Below are 22,786 nucleotides of genomic sequence, written 5' to 3'. Positions count from 1 at the left end.
AATTATGCACGTGTTGTGCGCTTGTACAATAAGATTATTCAATTTCAAAAAATTGTAAGCAACAAAAATAAAGTAAAATGGAGGGGGAAAAAATAGCTCAAAGACCACACCGACCATACCAATTTGGTCGATTTCTACCTTTCCCTATCTTTATTCTCACGCCGCCTCTGCTTAGAAAATTAATATTCAAAGAGTTAGAAAGGGGCCCACTGGAAATTATATTTTGTTTGATATTATATGTATACTAGGATAACAACTAGGACAACTACTAAACGCAATTGAAATGTTCAAATTCGACCCTTTCTTGTAACAGATAAATGTCATGATCAGGCAAGTTATGGGCGTGATTATTAACTTTAACTAATATGACATACTATCAGTTCGTTTTTTTTGGGATGCTGTAACTCACGCAAATCAGTATATCGAACAAACTTTGTGTGACGGGTTTAATCGAATAAATATTAATGAAGAAATCAATTTGTGACATTTGACTTCGTGTTCAACTAATGCACCAATTTGAATACATCCACGAGACTATTAAATCATATTATATGATATGTGCATTATAAATATAATATAAAAATAAATTATATTATTAATTAAGAAGAAGAAGATTTTATTACACACTTGGACTAAAGGTTAATGCATGTGTTCTTGAAATAAATGCATTTTTATTTTAATTGTTAATGTTAATTAAAATGCTCACAAAAATTTGCGTAAAACGATCTTATAAGTCAGTTTTATTTCGATTCATTAAAAATATTATTTTTTATTGTAAATATAAATCAGACTGACTCACACTTATTTAGTTATTTACTCTATTTTTTTTAAAAAAAAAAATAAGTAAAATGTGCAAACTATTATGAAGTGAAGTGGATCTCTGATGATTATTAGATTTCGACAAACGTCCAACATGCCAAACTACATGTCTTCCACTGTTCCACACCTGCAAAGACGCAACGTTCGACCAAAATAAGCAATCTTGTAATTCACATCTGTTTCATCTTTTTCTTTCTCCAAGAAATACATAGGAAGGGGAGTTAAGAGTTAATCTTTGTGGGCTTTTCCTTAATATTTTTTCTCTGTTTTCCACGCGTTGCTTGGGTTTCCAGTGTGTGTGAGGGATGATTTGTGTTTCTTGAATCATGTGTTTTTTGGTGTAGTGTTTTTTTGGGTTCCTATTCGTTTTCTTTTGCGTGCTTTCTGATTTTCTTGAACGATATATTGTATTTTCTAGGTTTATTGGATTTCAGGGTGTGTTTGCTGGACGGTTTAGTTCTTTTCTCGAGTCAAACTCCTATATCTTGTGTTCTCTTCTCTGGTATTTCTTGGGTCTCCTGTGCGTGCGCTATACGGTTTTGATTTTTTTTGAATATAGTGGAGAAGTCTTCCTTCCATGGAGAAGAACGGAGAGAAAATGAAGACGAGGTCTTCAAGAAGACAGTTGAAAGCCATGCTCCGAAAGAATTGGCTTCTCAAGATACGCCACCCGTTCATCACCTGTGCGGAGGTCTTAACTTTTTCTATCTAGATTGTATACACACGGGCAATATTTTTATGTGATTGTATATTTACATACCTGTCTCGTGCTAAATAAACATCATTTTTGTTATTGCATGATTCGTGGGATTCGAAATCTCTCAAAATCTTGACTTTGGGTGTATGATTAACTGGGTTTTATTTTTCTCCCTTGTCTGGTTTATGTCTGCGTTTTAGATACCTGGAATAATGTAATATTTGCAATATTCAGTTGAAGTTTTTTCGAATCATTAAATCCAGGTTTTCAAACTTTGATGGGATATCTTCTTTCTTATTTAGTTACTCTTGGTTTCTACATCTTTTTCTTAATGCCTATGAACTGTTTTCATCACATTGGTTTTGATCCTAGTTGAATGTTTATATAAGTATATTATAAAATGTTATTTATTAGTATATTTTCATTTCAAAATGGATAGATATTGCTTCCTACTGTTCTTATGTTGCTGCTCATGGCCGTGAGGATGAGAGTTGATACAAAGCTACATCCGCCACAACCGTATGTTTCTTATTTTGACTCAGCCCGAGATGTTAGATGTAAAATATTACTGTTAGTTTTAAAAAATTATAAAATATCACTGTTAGTTCATATGCGTGCTTTCTATTTGAATGAAAGTAAGTCCAATGCAGATATATTCGAAAGGACATGCTAGTTGAAGTCGGGAAAGATGCCAAGTCCGTGCCTTTCAATCAAATTTTAGAATTGTTGTATAACAAAGGTGAATATTTGGCATTTGCACCCGACACAAGTGAGACCAGGATGATGATTAATATATTGTCCATCAAGTTTCCTCTGCTCGAGGTATAGATTATTGCTTGATGATTAAATTGTTATTCATTCTTCTTCATGTCCTCTCCACTTTTATTGTCTGCAATCTAAATTTATTTCATATATCCCAGTGTGTTCTGCCTATATTTTTAACTTTTGATCTTATCATTTATTTGGTGATGGTTTGATTGAACTGCTATAAATTGTGGTTTTCATCTTCCTGTCGTGTATTATTTTATGATTTAAAATCATAATTTGCCAATTTCTGCATCTTCTTAAATGTCTTTCATCATTCATACTCCACTCATTATAATTTCTGTGTTTTGTTCAATTATCATCATGTAAGTTTCCGCAACATCTTTTTTGGCTTTTGATCATGATATCTGGGTTTTATTTCGACTAACTTAGTATTTATGGTCCTATTTTGTGACAAATCTATGAGATCAAGTTTCCATTTAATATCTTATGTTTTAGTCGGCGTTGTATTGTAACTGAGGGGCGACTCACGGGCTGTGAACTTCAAAGATTGTTAAGGTTAAGAAGAATAGAAAAAACTTACTTATTTCTAGCTGTAGTTTATGTAATGATGCCATTACAACTTCCACCATTGCCTGTCCACCCACACCTTTTAATGGAGGCAACTTTTTCCTCTGAAACATTCCTGCAAGAATCCCGCTAGCAATCATGGTAATGTCTATGATACGAAAGTTTTGATTTATCTTATATGTCTGAGCACATTGCGGAATTATTTTATTGGATAGATTTCATGGTAGATGTTTTTTTAAGGGTTTAAAACGGTTCTGGTTTTAAATTTTATAATCTGGCCAGTTTTACTTTTATTACTCAACTAGGATTTAATATTTAATTTATTGATGATGATGATAATTCATTTGTAACCCAGTTGACATCAATAATTTACAAAGATGAAGAAGAGCTTGAGACATACATACGCTCGGACCTGTATGGTGCCGATGATCAAGTGAAGTAAGTTTGGTTTCTTTATCTTTTGTACAAGTGCATAGGCTAGGTAATCGCTGTCTCATCCCTCGAATTATCTATAGCCAATGAAGGGATTTTGCTTTGGTCTTGATTCACATTGTTTATTTCCCCTCTAATATTGCAAGAATTTCGGCTAGTAGCTAACTTTCAAGAAACCAGATTTCTGAACTATTCCTCCATTCGAATTAGGGAAAGAATGGCTCTCATTCAACAATCTTGATTTCTGATCTATTCCTCCATTCGAATTAGGGAAAGAATGGCTCTCATTCAACAATTTACATATTTGGTCAATTTTTTAAGTTAAAATTCCATTTTAGCTTTGTTCCTTGAAATATTTTTACAATCCCGTCATGGTTTAAGTTATGGAACTTGAAAAGAAGAAATTATACTAATTTTCATTGGTTGTAGGAACGCGACAAACCCAAAAATTAAAGGAGCTGTTGTTTTTCATGATCAAGGGCCTAAGGTGTTTGATTATAGCATACGCTTGAACCATACATGGGCTTTTTCTGGATTCCCTGATGTTAAATCTATTATGGATATCAATGGTCCATATCTCAATGACTTGGAATTAGGGGTGAACACAATACCAATTATGCAGTACAGCTTCAGTGGATTCTTAACTGTATGATCTCATTTATCCTGCTCTGTTTTTATATGAACTAATTTACTGTTGATGTTTCAGAATCTGAAAGTTTCAATACACAGTTGTGGACGTGATGCAAATATAAACGTCATGTTAAAGCTAGCTATAGCTTGACTTACTTCATTGGCATCCTTGCAATAATGTTTTTCAAATTTTCTTGAAAAATTACTGTGGGCATCATATGTATAAACAATGTTTTGGATTAGATCTACATAGCAGATGAAATTATTAGTGGTCAGCATTGAAGAGTGAGAAAACAAGTTGACCTCTTCCAAGAACTTAACTAGCTGATGTGGTCTTTTGTTATAGAAAAACTGACTTCCACTGCTGTCGAGCAATAAATTTTGGCTGGCATAGTATTGTTCTTTTGAAGGACATCATCTCGTTGCTCTGCTGTTTCTTGTTGACCATTAATATTGATTGATGACTGCCTTGGGCTGATTATTTTCATAATGTGGCCTCTATTTTAACTTGTGCTGCTGGCATCTTTAGTTCTCTTTAAGAAATTATCATCTTGTTGATCCTACACAAATTACATTTGTGTCGAACCAACTTTCTCTGGAGAAAGTCTATTCCTGAAAAGTGGGATGTTAAAAACAGACAGTCTGATGTTCTCGGACTGATGTGTCTTATCTAGGTGACATACGGTCTGCGTAGTAAGTCTGTTTAAGTGTGTTTAAACTTGGCTCATTGGAATAGCTTGAGAAATTGGTGGGCAGCATTAATTAATAACTTACTGATTTATCCAAGTATGTGGACTTAGAGAAGCTCTCTTTCATGTGGGCTGGATGGTTCATCATTAATAGGGAAATCAAAGAATAAACTCTTATATGGAATGTATTGTGACATATTTCATAGTTTTACTCTCTTATTACAATATGTTGACTTCAAGTTAGTAGGCCCATGGATAAGCCAATCGCTTGTCTTTCTTGGACAGAAAACTTGTGATATTGCTCAAGCTATTGCTCTTCTTCTTCTTATTTATTTATTTATGTTAAAAAAAATCTTGTTTACAGCTTCAACAGGTCCTGGACTCCTTCATTATCTACGTCCAACAACAACGAGTGGCAAACATAGACACCAAAGATTTAGTATCACCTTCAAAGTCAGCTTTGTTTCACACGCAACTCATACCTTGGACGCAGTTTAGCCCTTCAAATATAAGACTCTTCCCTTTTCCAACTCGTGCATACACTGATGACGAGTTCCAGTCCATCGTCAAGAAAGTCATGGGAGTGCTGTATGTACATGTTCTTGGACCATTTTCTTGATTTATATGTTCAACATTTTCTTTGTCTGTGCTATGGTCTTTGATTAACATATTTACAATTTGTTAGACTATTGCCTTTTAACTTCTATGCATTATCCAACAGGTACTTGCTGGGATTTCTCTATCCAATTTCTCAACTGATTAGTTATTCTGTTTTTGAAAAGGTTATGCTTCTCCTTTCTGAGGGACTGGGGAGTCTAGTCTTTTAATCTTGATCACCTTTTGTTCTTTGCCTTGATTTCAGTTGACTAGGGTAGTAAAAACATTTTGTGCTCACATTTTTAATGACTGATACACCAGGAGCAGAGGATCAAGGAAGGACTCTACATGATGGGTTTAAAGGATGAGATGTTTCATCTTTCATGGTTTCTAACTTACGCACTGCAGGTTCGAGTAATAGCTCTGTAGTCACATAGAATTTGTTTCTCTCCTACTTATAATATCATCTTGAAGGAAAAAAGTTGTGAATATCTCAAATTCAACAATAGGGATATGCGATTATTTACCTTGCGTTTATGTCATTCAAAGATGTTTAGTAACAGCTTAACTTTTACAGTTTTACTAAAATGATTGTAATCCTGGAAGAATACACTTTGAGGAAATTCAGTCATTTCGGGATATAATGCATGGTTGAATTTTGCAGATTGTAACTTCTGATATGCCTGTAGTTTCTCGACAAAAAATGCGTTTAAAATCTGTGATGAATTATTGAGTCTGTCTTAGTACTGGATTGAGTCTTCATACCCTCAAAGGAGTGATTGACTTTTCAAGTAGTTATAAATGTCGATGTGCTTTCTGTCTCACGTCATAAGTTATTTGTTACTGTTCGTTTTTAATGTCAATTATGATGTTGATATGCCTTCAGTCTCATGTCATATGCTATTTGTTCTGGTTTGTTTTTAATGTCAATAGGATGATTGCATTAAAAATGTCGAATGCTAACGAACTCTATTTAATGTTCATTTAAACTCGATGAAAAATTCACCAATTAAAATGCTTAAGTGGCCAGTTTAACACAATTTAATGTTCATTTAAACTTAATTTAATGTTCATTTAAACTCGATGAAACATTCACCCATTAAAATGCTAAAGTGGTTAGTTTTAGAAATTCTAAGTATGGGTTTAATTTTTTTTGGTGCAAGTTGTTCCAACTGTTTTCAGTGCAAAAATTTTTTACTTGCATGTTGGAACTTCCATGTTATGATTTTTTACGTATACCGCGTTTTTAAAAACTGCACAAATCATCATATTTTCACTAAATGGTTTGCTTTCATTTTCTGCAAGCATGTTTTCCAATATTTTCTGTCAGTATTTACTGTCATGAAAGGGTACGATAGAAGTTTTTCTGAATGCTCTCTCCCCCACCCTCCTTCCCTCCCCTTTGGCAGTTTGGAGTCTCTTCTGGTGTCATCACTCTTTGCACGATGGGAACCCTTTTCAAGTACAGCGACAAGACACTGGTGTTTGTTTACTTTTTCTCTTTTGGGCTGAGCTCAATAACACTATCATTTCTGATCTCCACCTTCTTCACTCGGGCAAAGACTGCGATAGCAGTTGGGACACTTTCTTTTCTTGGAGCTTTCTTCCCTTATTATACAGTAAACGATGAAGCTGTTTCTCTGTGAGTATTCTCTTGACTATTAATCACAATTCATTTGGATGGTTAATAAGCGTCTGATTTCTGTATGCCTATAGGATATTAAAGGTCATGGCATCTTTTCTTTCACCCACGGCTTTTGCTTTAGGGTCTATCAACTTTGCTGATTATGAACGTGCTCAGGTTGGCCTACGATGGAGCAACATCTGGCGGGTATCCTTGTTACTATGTTTCCTCTTGTTATGTATTTTTAGTTGCAAGAAAATTCATGTTCAATTTTACCACAGGAGTCTTCAGGGGTTTGTTTCTTGGTCTGCCTTTTGATGATGGTGGTTGACACTTTCTTATATGGTGCAGTTGGTTTGTGTTTAGATAAGGTATAATATAAATGCTTTTATTCTTTTGTTCTTGTACAAGAAGTTCACACAATCCTGCAACCATCAGACAGCCTTTTTAAGTTTCAGCATTTTAAAAGATTAAGACATGTTTTGGCTAGTTAAGAGGATTTATTATTATGAAACCAGGTCCTTCATAGGGAAAATAAGTTGCTCTACCAATGGCGTTTACGTAAGCACTTTTGGAGGAAGAAAAATGATAGCAAGCAATTTTCTTCCAGTTCTGTGGTCAAACTGGCTGGCAGTGACTCTGGGATAAACAGTCGTCCATTTCAAAGAGATGCAAATGAAGCATCCGTGGAAGAAATAGGTTTAGAATTAAAGCAACAAGAGTCCGATGGCAGGTAAAACTGCTGCAATGTATGCTGTACAGTGAACGGGAAGATATATTTTCATGCCCATTTACTTTTTATTGTGTTTTCAGATGTATTCAGATTAGAGGTCTGCACAAGGTGTATGATACTAAGAAGGCAAGTTGCTGTGCTGTCAATTCTTTACAATTGACGCTGTATGAAAATCAAATTCTCGCTCTTTTAGGTACTTCAGATATGTTTTCATTTTTGTTAGTTTTCTGGTTTGTTTATCAGCAGAAATTTATTGGCAACCAAAAATACTTATTGTTCTGTGATCTTGAAATATTTGATTTATTTGTGCACGTAATGGTAATATGTGTAGCCATTTTTTCTAGAGCTCCTTCAAAGTTTACATATTTGAGGGAATATTGCTTGCTCATCTGTGAGGAAAAAGTGCTTGATGCAAGGTTGTGTTTCATTCTTTGTAGTTGATCTCGATTTTATATTATCCAGGACACAATGGTGCTGGTAAAAGCACAACAATGTCCATGCTCGTTGGTCTTGTTCATCCTACATCTGGAGATGCATTAGTTTTTGGACGGAACATCTTGACAGACATGGTATTCAGTATGAGGATGCTCTGTGTGTAATATGCTATATTGATAATTTCTTCTTCAATGGTGCTAGTCTACCTAAAAGTTTCATGAATGCTATCTTTAGTTTTCATTCCCAGAATTAAGTTCACCACACTTGGAATTATTTTCGCTCCCTTAGTTTGTGTAAGGCCATTGAAAAAATCATTCACCAAACTCATTAATCGAAGAAGGCTGGACTTCTGCCATACTTGATTGTTTGACTACCATAGTGGTTTAATATCGAGTTTTTAGTGTATTAAGTAGTGTCTTGATGTTTTGGAATTATGTTTCATCTGTCCACTTAACAATATACTTTGCTGTGATCACTTTGTTTTGCAGGATGAAATTCGCAAAAGTTTGGGTGTCTGCCCACAATACGACATTCTTTTTCCAGAATTGACAGTGAGAGAATTTGCTTTCTCAAACTTGACCAACATTTGGTTCATTTGCTCCAGATATATTCTTTTGATTTAAGTGGAAATGTATTTGAGATTGAAGATATTTGTGTGTGTTTCGTGTGTGCGCATCATGCCTTTGTGATATTGTCGCGAGCATGATTTATTTATTATTTTCTGAGTGTTTTTATTATTGAACCTGGGTGGTGTTTCTGTATAATTCTTCCTCAAAAGAGAAAATCAAATAATGTTTTTGGGTTTTAACCATAAAATTTTGTATCTGGCTTATTTATATTTTTCCCTCATATATTCAACCTTTTCTTTTATTTTATACTTTTGATTATTCGTCAAAGTCTTGTCTTTATTTATTTATTTTTAATCATTAGTACGTTCAGTAACAGAATCATCACTTGTAAATGCTTTTGCTCCAATGACCTCCAAAGCTTAATTTCTCTCTCATATTTTTGGTGATTAAAGCCCTCAAACTGCAACAAACATGAATTTTATTGCACTTGCTTCAATTAGAAAGCTGATGATAACTGCATTTTTTCATTCTTGCTTTCACCGATTGCTTAATGCATGAATTGAGAAGTACATTTGTAACATATGCTTTAATCAGGTGAAGGAGCACTTGGAAATATTTTCTGATCTAAAAGGTGTGAATGAAGATCGCTTGAAAAATGCTGTGATGGAAATGGCTGAAGAAGTAAGTTTCTTTCTGATTGTTGCAAATTCAGATTGCTTATGCTACTTCGATATATTTCAGGTTTTTTTGTAATAGGTATGTTTCTCACGAGAAAAATACTGGCCTCAATGTGGAAAAAGGAGTCAATACTCCTTTGTCTATTTTAAATACATAGTTTAATCCTCTCCAAAAAAAAAAATACATAGTTTAATCCTCTCCAAAAAAAAAAATACATAGTTTAATCCTCTCCAAAAAAAAAAATAAAACACATAGTTTAATCTCCTTTGTAGTTCATTTAAACTGTCGAAAAAACAAAGCTCTTGCATCCTTGACATAAAAAGAAGATAATCTTTTTAGCCTTGGCCGAATGTGCTGACTTCAAACTAAGCATGTTTGAATATGATTCTTATTCTCTTCCCTCCAAATTACTTGACCTCATTGGATATGCTTCTCTTTTATTTGTTTTCAAGAATAAGATCATACATCAGCATGATCATCTGTCTCATTATTTAGGGACAGTGTGTGTGCTTTCTTTTAGGATATTTTTGGCCCTTGCTGTTAACTCTGATACAAAACCAGCAGGCTCTCTGTTACATGTCTGTTCAAGTGCGGAATTTTTGTTACTTGGACAAGGAAGAGCTTAGAGTGTTTTTTGATCTCAGATGGGATTGGAAGTTTATATGTTGTTGATGTGATAGGGCTTTTGTTTACCCTTTTGTCTATGGCGGATTTCTTACCCGCCTTTTGTAATTATTAACTTTATATATTAATATATCTTCGCTTCTTATTAAAAATAAAGTGCAGATTTTTTGCTTCTCTTTGCCTCATATATCCCTTGCTTGATGCCTTGACATGCTAATAATTCTTGACAGGGAAGATACACTTAATCTTATGCTTTATGTTGTAACTATTGATGGCAGATTATTTGTGTGAATATCTTTCTTTAGGTAGGTTTGGCAGACAAGCTCAATACTGTTGTGGGAGCTCTTTCTGGAGGCATGAGGAGGAAACTATCTCTTGGAATTGCATTAATAGGAGACAGCAAGGTTTGCTTAAGTTTCCAACCGGTAACTGCTAACTTTGTGCAAGGAATCTTACTGAATCAGTTTCTTGTATAAGCAGGTTGTTATTCTTGATGAACCCACAAGTGGAATGGATCCTTACTCAATGCGGTTGACATGGCAGTTAATTAAAAGAATTAAAAAGGGAAGGATAATATTACTAACTACTCACTCCATGGATGAAGCTGATGTGCTAGGAGATCGAATTGCTATCATGGCTAATGGTTCTCTGAAATGCTGCGGAAGGTACTTACCAAATCTGACTGATATTGTTTTTGAGAGCCCCTTACATTCCTGAGCAAATATAGTGGGATAAATTACTCAAGAATGGGAGAAAATGGAAGAAGGGTGATAATGATCTTATTTTCATAATCAAGAAACCAAGCCGCAAAAACTTTTTGATCATGGTCTGAAAGCGAAAGGAATTTTTCTTACTCTAGAATGCTTCCATTCACTTAAATTTAGTAGACAATAGTGTTTTCTTCCTCTAATACCATCTAATCAGATATATTTTCATCTGTTACAGTTCCTTTTTCTTAAAGCAGAAGTATGGTGTTGGTTACACTCTTACTCTGGTCAAGGTTGTCTAAATCTTAGTCCATGCATGTTGTTGGAGTTCTTGAGTCACCTTCTTTTGTTCACATCTAATTACTTTACATTATTGACTCAGACTACACCTACTACCTCTGCAGCAGCTGATATAGTTTACCGTCACATCCCATCAGCGATATGCGTGAGCGAAGTATACTTCTGAATTTATATCCTTAGACGCTTGTTCATTTTGTGGGATACTTTCCTCATTTATAAGTGGCTTTTACAGCAGTTTTCCTTCTTGATAGTAAGAACATCACAGAGGTGAAATTGAAATTTTAGAGAGGTTTTATGCTCATATTATCGCTTTCGTGCCTTTGCAGGTTGGTAATGAGCTTACATTCAAGCTTCCTCTTGCTTCCTCCTCATCATTTGAGAGCATGTTTCGGGAAATAGAGTGTTATGTGCAAAGATCAAATCCTACTGTTGGAACTGTAGGTTATGGGGATGGTAATTCGCTTGGCATTGAAAGTTATGGCATTTCTGTCACAACTTTAGAGGAAGTATTTTTGAGAGTTGCTGGTGGTGATTTTGATAACACTGAGTGCCTTGATAGTAAGAAGCTTTTAACAACTCCTGATTCTAATGTTCAGCAACCCGGCGAAAATCACACATCAAATCGAATAATTTATTCAAAACTTTGCAAAAGTTGTATTGAAGTTATTGGCTACATGATGGCGACTATGGGGAAAGCTAGTGGTCTATTTTGGGCAACTACTCTGCATATCTTAAATTTCATTAGTATGCAGTGTTGTTGCTTTTGCACATTTTCAAGGTCAACTTTCTGGAAACACTCAAAAGCATTAATTATAAAGAGAGCAATGTCAGCTCGCCGTGATCAAAAAACAATTGTTTTTCAGTTGTTGATCCCGGCCATCTTTTTGCTTTTCGGTCTTCTTTTAGTCAAGCTTAAGCCGCATCCCGACCAGCAATCCATAACCTTCACAACCTCACGCTTCAATCCACTATTAACTGGTGGAGGTGGAGGTGGACCAATTCCTTTCGATCTATCGTCGCTAGCTGCAAATGAGGTTTCCAAACTTTTTCCTTTTTTCTTTCGCATTTTCTCCTATTTAGGCCTAAAGATTTTTCCTGTATCAAAATGGTTTTCACGATGCAGGTTTCGGAGCATGTGCATGGAGGATGGATTCAAAAATTTCAACCGACTACATATAGATTTCCTGATTCACAGAAGGCATTTGAAGATGCTGTTGAAGCTGCGGGGCCAACTTTGGGGCCAATTTTACTTTCAATGAGTGAATATCTAATGTCTAGCTTTAATGAATCCTATCAGTCTAGGTAAGCTCTATTCTTATCCATTATATTCTACATTGGACATTTGACAATTTACCTTATTGTTTGGAATAATCTCAATAACCTATAATCTAAGCAACACGAATCCAAGCATGGGTTACTGACTGAAGATGAATTTGTTTTGGACCATTTTCAATTAAATAATTTTAGAGTTCATTTGTACCTGAAGTGGACCTCCTCTGTCTTCCCATAATGGGAACTCTCAAATGTACCGAGCGTTCTATGTAGGAGAATATATGCATATGACTTCCCAAAAATTGTTACCAACCAGCTTTAACGTTTTGAGGGGTATAGGCCTTGCTCTGATATAAGAAGGAGATGTGTGGAATTGACAAGCTTAGTGTGTTGCGTAATTACAGGATGTTCCAAATTTTCTTTCTTGTGGCCTTGTGATTTCTTTAACGGTTAACCGTTCTATGTAGGAGAATATATGCATATGACTTCCCAAAAATTGTTACCAACCAGCTTTAACGTTTTGAGGGGTATAGGCCCTGCTCTGATATAAGAAGGAGATGTGTGGAATTGACGAGCTTGGTGTGTTGCGTAATTACAGGATGTTCCAAATTTTATTTCTTGTAGCCTTGTGATTTCTTTAACGGTTAACCTAATAATTTGAAGCTGTTATGTTATTTTAAAGCTGTTATGTTTTTACTTTATTTTTTTAGCTTTATGTAAGGGTACCTTTTACATTATGAAATTTATTGCAAATTCAAATATTTACTTTTTCCGTTTGTTTCATTAACCCATGTACTTGTGTATGTTCAGATATGGAGCAGTAGTTGTTGATAAACGGAGTGAGGATGGAAGTCTTGGTTACACCATTCTTCACAATAGTTCCTGCCAGCATGCTGCTCCAACCTTTGTTAATTTGATAAATTCAGCAATACTCAGGCTTGCTACCCTTGACGAGAATATGACTATTCAAACACGTAATCACCCTTTGCCACTGACACAGAGTCAGCGTCTGCAACGTCATGTATGTTTAGAATCACTTTTAAGTACCATATCACTTTCTGGTAGTTAAACATGAGTTATCCTGGATGCCAAAAGTATGTATATTGGTGTAACTTCTGCATAATTTACTTCCTCATGCAGGGTATGGGTTATTCCTGAATGCTATAAATTAGTCTATTTCCTTACGCATTAGTCTGTTATGTTTTTTTTATTAATCTGCTGTTTGTCCATCTTTAGATATGATAGCTAATGCATCAGCCTTTGTATGTACTAAAGCTTCCTTTGCAGAAAAGTTAGTTCTGATGTGTTGTTCTGTGGAAATTGTGCCTCTGACCTTATAATGATCCCTGCTGTGAAATGTTTTGCGTATGCTGCAACTGCCTCGTGAACTTTTTTGTGAAACTTCACATTTGATTTTTCCGTTTTGTTTTTTAATGTTATTTGTAGGATCTGGATGCCTTTACTGTGGCCATTATTGTTAATATTGCCTTCTCCTTCATCCCTGCTTCATTTGCAGTGGCCGTTGTGAAGGTAAATTTCGTAGTTTCTAGGTAAAAGGAAATAGTGACAGTTGTGAAGCTAAATTTTTTAGTTTCCAGGTAACAGGCAATAGTACTTTTTAAATTTACATAAATTCTTCTAGTTTGTTTCCATTGGTTAGACGTTGAGAACTTTTAATAGTGACTCAGATTCTTTCAACCTTGTTGGTTGACGTGGTGATGATTTATATTTCCAAGTCAATCATTCCATTTCCAGGGAAAATAATGGTTCTCTACAATTGCTGGGCTAATTTACCAGCAACCTCCATTAACTGGTTTACCTGAGAGCTCAAATATCTTTTTGTTCAGCACGGTTTTGTTAAAAATTATCACTGTTGATTCAGCTTAACGAACCTCTCATTAAACTATTTATATATGCAAAGTAGTTCAACCAGCATGCATTCTGGTAAGATTTCCTCTTGAATCTTCGTCATTTTGGATGATTGGGGCCTGGAGATCTCTTTTTTTATGCTTGACAACGTGAATCTGAAGAGTAGTACTGTAGTAGGGACATGCAGATTTCTGTGCTGCCTACTGTCTTTCTAAATGCACATGGATGGAAAGATCAGAATATTGTTAGGGTTGAAGTCACGCCATATAAAAAAATAGATTTGATTTAATGAAAATAAGGCTCAGAAATGGGGCTGTAGAAAGTTTATTCTTATTAGAACTTAATACACGATGTATCATGGAGATCATTTACTTGTCATAATGAAATTCTGGAGTTGTATTGGTTCCAACATATTTTCTTCTGCATTTGGAGCGAAGACAGTTGATGCACACCTAGGCCCAAATTGCAGAAACATATATGTACGGTGATTACTGTATAATGGGATATTCGTACGCTAATGTCAGGCGGTTTTGTACCAAAATTTCCAGTGCTGTAAATGAGGGTAGGGTGGCGGGCGGTCAGTGACCGCCTCGGTCGCCTAGGCAATTTTTTTTACTATCAACTGCTTAGGGGGTTGATTTTTTTTTTTTTTACTATTTTTTATACATAACTATATATAATCGTACAATTTATGCATAATCTAAATGCGGGTGATTTTAAAATTTTGTTGACTAGAAAGTGTATCATGCGTTAATAATTATGGATTTTAAAATTTTGTTGATTGTTGACTTTTGACCGTCTCACGAGCCTCTCACACCCCGGCTGACCTCTGACCGCCTACAAAACCGCCTAAGGCAAAGGCCATGCGGTCGATGGCCCATTCGGCCTAGGTGGCCGCCTTGACCGCCTTTGACAACACTTAATTTTTCATTTAGGGCTGTGATGTAGAAGCTATGGAGATGGGGAATCTAAACTTGACAAATATGATTTTGCTCTTCTATCTTGTCTTAACTTTTATTAGTTTTTTTTTTATCGTAACTTTTAGTGGTTAATTATATTATATATATAGCATATCATGCCAATTTGTTTGTTCATCCTTTCTGAGCAGGAACGTGAAGTGAAAGCAAAGCACCAACAACTTATTAGTGGGGTACGATTATTTTCTCTCAATGTTTGATCTTCATCTACTCTTTCAGGTTTTCTCCAGTTCACTCTCTCTCTTATGATTGATGTTTTAACCTTGTTCAGGTGTCTGTACTTTCATATTGGGCTTCAACTTATATATGGGATTTCATCAGCTTCTTAATTCCGTCCACTTTTGCGATTCTTCTTTTTTCCATATTTGGTAAATTCTTGGCCTTTGTTCTGGGTTTTCTGGCACATGCCGCTGTATTAAAAAAATCTCGCATGCCATGACATTGTGTACGGGCTTTTGCTTTCTTCGATTGAATCTGTTACCACTATTAAGAATATCTATAATCGAGACAAAAAAAATGGTGTCATGGTGATTTTTGTGGGTTTTTTTTTTTTTTTTTTTCATTTTATTGTTTCAAATTGCAGTATATCCCTTCGTTAAATTTTACAATTATGGTATGACCCCTATTTGAATATACTAATTTCAGATTACAGTATGACCTTTTATTAATTTTTACAATAATGATATTACCTCTATTTGAATATAATTCAAATCAATTATAAAAATATATTCTACAAGCTTGCGTTCGTGCGCCAGTGCACTAGTGTTAATGATTTACCAAGAAACCAACTGATAAAATGGTCAAAATTTTGAGGAAAGGATAGAAATCCCATGTTAGCTTCTGTAATAAAATTTGTATCACCACATTTTCATCTTTTACTTTCGGTTATCGAAGCGTTAAAAGTTTTTAAGCAAGGCTCCTATGATGATCCTTTGCTTTCTTGAAATTCGTTGGTTATGTAGGTCTAGATCAATTCATCGGGAGGGCCTCTTTCTTCCCAACTATCCTCATGTTTCTAGGATATGGATCGGCAATTGCATCATCTACGTACTGCCTGACGTTTTTCTTTTCTGAACATAGCATGGCACAGGTATTGATTGCAAATTGTTTTGTAACATCCAATCATTTTGTTCAAGCAAAAATGCTGATTTTTTATGTATGTTTGCAGAATGTTGTCCTCTTGGTACATTTTTTCACTGGGCTCGTTCTTATGGTTATATCATTCATAATGGGGCTCATAGAATCAACAACATATGCGAACACTCTTCTCAAGGTTGGAATATTTTTCTTGTAAATTACATAGTTCCTTCCTTGGTGTCGTTTGATACCGTAAATTTATTATGCAAAGAGGTGCTCGGGAGGGATATAAGTTTGAGTTGGCTTTTGATTTATGATTAATTTACTATGTGCCTTTTGATTGCAGTTTTTCTTTGTAGGACAGCTTGACATCTTCCCTACTAAAATTGTCTCTTTTCATGCCTTCAAATTAGATAAAATAATTTATAGAATATAGCCAAAGCACTGATGCATAGTGCTTAAGAGCAGGAATGTGCAAAAGTGGTCAGCATCCATTATTAGGCCAAGCGTCGAGAGGAAGAATGTTCATGAGACTGGGAGTGTGGAATGCCATGCAGGGGACTTCGAAAATGTTGGTTTTGAATTTTGATGAGCTTCGGTTGTGGAGTTAAATTACCCCTGGTTGGTACTAGAATATGTAAATTACATCGGAATTGTCTTGTGTGTGCTGGGGCCATGCAACTACTTTGGGTACTGATTTATGCCATTTTCTTGTCGAGGACTGGTCTTAGACACTGCTAACTGGCAATGTATGTCTCCTTAATTTGGCACGTTCAAGCTGGGTAATGGCATCATAACAATGGAAAAGCGGTCAATTCGATGATTACATTATGAAGCCTCATGTTTTCTCATTTTGAAACACATATAGGCCTCTCTTCTTTTGATGTGCGTACAGGGATAATCGTTTGAGTTTTAATAGTTGAAATGACTACATTTTGTGCGTAGTCGTGTCTGGGGCTCATATGGGCACACCACACATGGTTAAATCTGAAAAACTGTTGTGTTTAGACATTCATCTATGTAACCAAAATTAAAAACATGGTTACTTAATTTTTGAGGGGAAAAGCACTAAGAAAACTTGTATTTTACACTTTGAACTTAGTTTCGCGTTTCAATTATCCCAATACTCTCCCATTGGATCGGGTGTGAAAATCATTGTCCATGTTGAATATTTACGACTCCCTGTGAAGGTTGCTGCTCTGAGCCATTTGTTGTGGGTGGGGTTGTGTGGCAAATGCTGTCGGTGTTAAAGATTAATAGCCGCTCTGAGGAGGTTGCCGCGATGACCCATGTGTTTTAATCTTCTTTATGGTTGTCTTGAATATGGGAGAGTCGTTATCTCATATTTCTTGTGTTTCATTAACTTCAGGTTCAAAGACTAATCTTTTTTTGGATTTGAATGCAGCATAAACTGTTTTAAGATGTCTTGTTTTACTGAAAATTTTGTTAACGTATTATCTAAAATATTTTGGCTGTTTCAAGGATTGGCTTTTGAATGGTGAACTGGCCATCGTGGGGAAACTGGATGACTCCATGAGGCACTATATGTTGTGTTAATTTAGTGAACAAACTAATTAGATTTAGTTATTTATGTTGTGTAAGCCTCTCTGTGAAACGTGTTTTATGATAAATGGGAATGCCATATTTATCTAACACGCCATCATTTTGTCAGAATTTCTTCAGATTGTCGCCTGGGTTTTGTTTTGCTGATGGATTAGCTTCGTTAGCTCTTTTGCGCCAGGGGGTGAAAAAAGGATCAGGTGATACTGTATTTGACTGGAATGTAACTGGTGCCTCCATTTGTTATTTGGCTGCTGAGGTACTTCTCTAATCTTAGAATTTGATTCTCTTTCATTGCAATATTGGTTTCATCGCGCAAATTTTCGTTCTTACTCACATGATAAATAAATATCATATCATCATATTGCTCCATTATTAGGGCTTAATGTTGCTGGTTTTAGGAACTACTGGAAATGAGGCGTTGCAACTCTTGGTGCAGAAACCCTAATTTCTTTTTGTCCATGCGATAGCTACTCGCACTATTCTAAAAGGCGGTGCCTAGGCGGTAGGCGGTCACCCACCACCTCAATTTTTAGAAAATCAGTGGTTCGAGCCGGTTAACAAACTGCCTAGGCGGTTCTATTTTTTAAAAAAAATAAATAAATTTAAAAATATGAATAGATTTTCTTTTTTTAAAAAATGGTTGAGCAAATTTATGCATGTTTTGTTGAAATATATGCATATAAAAAATTTATGCACATCAATAAGCATGGTTGAAAAACTATTAATGAACATGTTGAACACTTTTATGCATTTTGACTAATTTTTTATATTATAAAATATTATATATTTTTTAAAATTAATTAATAATTAATATATTTAAAAAAAAAAAAACTGCCTAGGCGTTAGGGTTGGTGGCCGTCCGGCGTCCGCCTATCGCCTAGTGCTTTTCAGAACATTGACTATTCGTTTACATGCGCAACTAACTTAGTTTCATCTAGTCCTGAAAGAAGGAGAAAACCCAACTTAGAGATAAACCTGTTTCTTTGTGCTTTCAGTGCCAATGTTCCTAAAATAGAAGTGTTGAACTCCAGTTTGATTTGATGAAGTAGTCAAATAGAATGACAAGCACAACTGATAACCAGTGGGAAAGGCACATCAAAATTTTAAACAATGTATTCATGCTCTTAGGTTGTCTCTTTCACTTTTAGTGGATGCATCTCATGTATGATTATTCTATCAAGACTTCTTTTTTTATGTGTTCTTCTTTGGTTGTCGTTCAAAGTTTCCTGCAAGAGTAAAAGTTTGTCATTTATGTGTGTCTTCATTTGGTAAATATGAATAGCAGTTTATGTATGACTGCCTTTTGCGTTGCAGGGCATCATTTACTTTGTGTTGACACTTGGTCTTGAACTTTTGCTTCCTCTCAAAATAAATTTTGTGACAGCATCTGAGTTGTTTACAAGTGTAAAAAAAATGTTCGACACAACTTCCAGTAGCTCTTTACAACCGCTTCTTAAATCAAGCTCAGGAGATGCTAATGATCTTGAAGAGGATATAGATGTACAAACAGAAAGAAACAGGGTGCTATCAGGTTCAGTGGGCAGGGCTATTATCTATCTGCGTAATCTTCGTAAGGTACTCAAAAACATTACGACGTGAATTGTAATGGTTTCTCCAATTGACTTGTATTACAGCTGTGTCTATTGGTTCCAGGTTTATCCAGGAGGGAAGCAACAGGGTTCAAAAATCGCAGTTCATTCATTGACGTTTTCTGTACAAGAAGGAGAATGTTTTGGTTTTCTTGGCCCTAATGGAGCAGGGAAAACAACAACTCTGTCGATGCTCTCTGGTAAAAATGCCTGTAATCTTTTTACTGTTTTTATATCTCAAGCCAAAGAAAAATATTCAACCAAAAACTGTTGTTGATCATGCCACTAGAGATTCATTTTCAATTTGAAAAAATTCTTTTTGCCATGACAAAGGCATTAAGTTATTTAGCTGTACTTTATGTTTGCGACGGCATCTATGCTTATGTAAATTTTACATCTTAATTTCTGTATCAATCTGGATTTTTTTTCCTGTTTTCATGCAATCTTTTTTACGTTTTTTCTAAACAGTAAAGGCCCAAAGATTAAATATCTCTTTCTCAGATAGATTAAGGGTTTGATACCCTTCTAATCTAATTATTGAATGCAGGAGAAGAAAGTCCCAGCTCTGGAACTGCCTTTATTTTTGGTAAAGATATCGGATCCAGCCCGAAGGCTGCTCGTCGACATGTATGCCCTGATGTTTCTCTATCATTTCTTTTCCCATCTGAGAGGATTAATAAGGTTCTCCGTTAGACATATTTTTTTAATGACATCAGACTGATTCATTTTGTTACTTTATTTATTTATATGGTAGATTGGTTATTGTCCGCAATTTGATGCTCTGCTTGAGTTTGTCACTGTCCGGGAACACCTTTACCTCTATGCAAGAATAAAAGGAGTTCAAGAGTACGAACTTGAACGTGTAAGCTACCCATGACAGTTTGTTTCCTTCAGTTTGCCACTGAAGTTTACGTTTTATGAGCATTGAGGCAGGTATGTATTTTACAGGTAGTGACTGAAAAGTTGGTGGAATTTGACTTGTTGAAGCATGCTGATAAACCATCATATGCATTAAGTGGTGGAAACAAACGGAAATTATCTGTTGCAATTGCAATGATTGGAGATCCTCCTATTGTAATTCTTGACGAGCCATCTACTGGTATTTACTATTATAAAAGTCCTTTCTTCTGCACATCCTTGACCTTCAATTAATATTACTTTTCATCTGTTTGAGTAAATTAATAAAAACAATTTCTATGTACGGAATACGAGCATGTACATGCATAAAACAAAAAAGAATACATTACATAGAGAAAAAAGTGAAAACCTTGTTGGAGAGCGATAACTGCCCCTGCTAGGAGAGTGATCGGGATGTAGCATTTTGACACCACAACAAGCGCTCTTGGTATAAGATCTAAGATCGCGATTTCGAATTTCATGGATTGCAAGGAGGCAAATATGGGGTGGGTGATTGCTAAGGGTCAAGAGTTATGCATGTTTTTTCTGTTGTATATGCATTTTTGATTTGAGAATTTAATTGAAAATGCTTCATGTATGTTGTTTCATGATTTTTTAGGAATGGATCCTATTGCTAAAAGATTCATGTGGGAAGTTATATCACGGCTATCAACTAGACGAGGAAAGACAGCTGTCATCCTAACTACCCACAGCATGAATGAGGCTCAAGCTCTTTGTACTAGGATCGGGATAATGGTATTTTTATTTGCATTTCTCGTTTTTTTCCCCTTGGAATATATTGCAATGGTGTTTCTTATTCTTCAAGTTTGTTGTGCATATAGGTTGGAGGAAAGCTAAGATGCATTGGGAGTCCTCAACATTTGAAAAATAGATTTGGAAATCATCTTGAACTAGAGGTAATTTCTCTGCTTTTGTTCTTATAATGTATTTTGATGTGTTTTACGTTTCAATTTTATTTTCTTGTCCACAGGTTAAACCGACTGAAGTAAGCTCCTTGGACTTGGTTACTTTGTGCCAAGCCATTCAGGAGGAGTTCTTCGACATTCCGTATCATCCACGAAGTTTACTTACTGACCTTGAAGGTTGTATTGGGGGTACTGAGTCAACAACTGCAGCTACAGCAGCCGAGATCAGCTTATCGGATGAAATTATTGTTACAATCGGAAGATGGCTTGGCAATGTAGAAAGAGTGGAGAGTCTTGTATCAGGAGATTGCGGTTCTCATGGGATTTTGGGTGAACAGTTGTCCGAGCAATTGCTTCGTGATGGTATGTCGATCCCTTGCATCCTTCAGCTTGTTTTCAGTCAGGTGTTTTAAACAAAGCTTACAGCTTCATGCTTATCCTCAAATGAGGAATTATACTCCTTTGTTTGTTCATTTCCTTTTTGGAGTCCCTATTGGTGAATCAGTAAATTCTAGTTATCATCCCACTAATGTTATCTTCAACAAATGAAGAATAATGCCCACTTTAAGTGTTCATGCTTTGTGCTGCACGAATCCGGTTTAGTGTGGGTGGGAAAGTTGAGCACGGGTGCTTCAAGCCATTATAGTTGATTGTGGATAGTGCCTTGACATTTACTATTTCTATTATTGTGTACTGCTAGTTTCAGACTGATAGCTGTAAATGGCAAGTATGACGATTTGACTTATTTCTAATCGTTATGGCTTCTTTTAGGGGGTATTCCACTGCCCGTGTTTTCAGAGTGGTGGTTAACGATAGACAAATTTTCAGCAATTGATTCATTTATTCAGTCCTCCTTTCCTGGTGCAACGTACCAAGGTAGTAATGGATTGAGCGCGAAATATCAGGTAATTCAAGCAAAGATATTTCAATGTTCAGCTGACCTTTGAATATAATTTTCGCCCTCGTTTTCGCAAGATACCAATGAGACGACTGCCCTTGTCCTACTTCTTGATTTTGACTTTTTGAGTTATTGTGTATGTCCCAGATGCCGTTCCAGGAAGATCTCTCGCTTGCTGATGTTTTTGGGCACATGGAAAGGAACAGGTTGATTTTTTACTACAATGTATTGCATTTTGTAGATTTATTATTATTATTTTTTCATATCATCTTAGAATTGTAAGTTTTACAACACACCTGCAGAAATGAACTGGGTATATCTGAGTACAGCATCAGCCAATCTACACTCGAGACAATATTTAACCATTTTGCTTCGAATTCTTGAGATAAACCAGCAACATTGTGCTAGTAGAGACGACTGCGCTTTCCCGGATAAAGTTCTCCGTAACCAGATTTTTGGCAAACCTCGTGTGTATCCAACACGTACATACCACATACTGTATTGCATGTACAAATCGTGGAAATTCACTTCGGTTATGTAAGACATTGTATAGAAAGGGAGGAGATTAAGCAAGTTGACGACTTTAATTTCTATTCTCTTTGACGTGTAGGTTCTTGGACATCATGTTTCTCATTTTAGTGAATTTTACTTCGATTGGAGGACTTTTATAATTTATATACAAATTTTGTGCAATTCAAGCAGAAAATTATTAAAATATATCACAATTGTGTTCTCTAAACAACAATAATATGATTATTAAAAAATTTGAGTAGAATGTAAAATAATAATGGATAAACAATATTTGCTTTTTTCTTTCCAGTTCCCATCTCTGTGTGTGCATGGGAATTT

General features: G+C 35.5%; 1 protein-coding gene across 3 annotated transcripts; it reads left to right on the top strand.

Moving 5' to 3' along the window:
• The first annotated feature begins 907 nt into the window (after nucleotides 1-907).
• LOC140887655 (ABC transporter A family member 1) lies at nucleotides 908-22,654 on the top strand. Of its 3 annotated transcripts, XM_073295056.1 has the most exons (41): nucleotides 908-984; nucleotides 1,379-1,510; nucleotides 1,956-2,035; nucleotides 2,167-2,338; nucleotides 3,207-3,289; nucleotides 3,713-3,929; nucleotides 4,967-5,190; nucleotides 5,324-5,384; nucleotides 5,521-5,607; nucleotides 6,609-6,841; nucleotides 6,916-7,030; nucleotides 7,105-7,194; nucleotides 7,342-7,556; nucleotides 7,637-7,749; nucleotides 8,019-8,125; nucleotides 8,480-8,542; nucleotides 9,155-9,241; nucleotides 10,168-10,266; nucleotides 10,343-10,527; nucleotides 10,808-10,862; nucleotides 10,952-11,023; nucleotides 11,196-11,903; nucleotides 11,993-12,171; nucleotides 12,952-13,162; nucleotides 13,588-13,671; nucleotides 15,119-15,160; nucleotides 15,259-15,355; nucleotides 15,950-16,077; nucleotides 16,156-16,260; nucleotides 17,737-17,883; nucleotides 18,942-19,202; nucleotides 19,281-19,416; nucleotides 19,764-19,843; nucleotides 19,971-20,078; nucleotides 20,165-20,315; nucleotides 20,733-20,869; nucleotides 20,956-21,030; nucleotides 21,105-21,402; nucleotides 21,811-21,944; nucleotides 22,085-22,143; nucleotides 22,240-22,654. In XM_073295056.1, exons 2-41 carry the CDS (start codon nucleotides 1,397-1,399, stop codon nucleotides 22,319-22,321), a joined length of 5,694 nt encoding a protein of 1,897 aa, XP_073151157.1. In that variant the 5' UTR covers nucleotides 908-984; nucleotides 1,379-1,396; the 3' UTR covers nucleotides 22,322-22,654. The 3 variants fall into 3 exon arrangements, with proteins under 3 accessions (XP_073151157.1, XP_073151158.1, XP_073151159.1); XM_073295057.1 differs by lacking the exons at nucleotides 908-984; nucleotides 20,733-20,869; nucleotides 20,956-21,030; ... (2 more) ...; nucleotides 22,085-22,143; nucleotides 22,240-22,654 and having other exon boundaries at nucleotides 992-1,510; nucleotides 20,169-20,309; XM_073295058.1 differs by lacking the exons at nucleotides 908-984; nucleotides 1,379-1,510; nucleotides 1,956-2,035; ... (4 more) ...; nucleotides 5,324-5,384; nucleotides 5,521-5,607 and having other exon boundaries at nucleotides 6,704-6,841; nucleotides 6,916-7,026.
• The last annotated feature ends 132 nt before the right edge of the window (nucleotides 22,655-22,786 follow it).

Source organism: Henckelia pumila, chromosome 3, assembly GCF_033568475.1.
Source record: "Henckelia pumila isolate YLH828 chromosome 3, ASM3356847v2, whole genome shotgun sequence".
Taxonomy (NCBI): Eukaryota; Viridiplantae; Streptophyta; class Magnoliopsida; order Lamiales; family Gesneriaceae; genus Henckelia; species Henckelia pumila.
The sequence above is the reverse complement of the archived record's forward strand: the minus strand, read 5'-3'. Positions and strand labels throughout refer to the sequence as shown.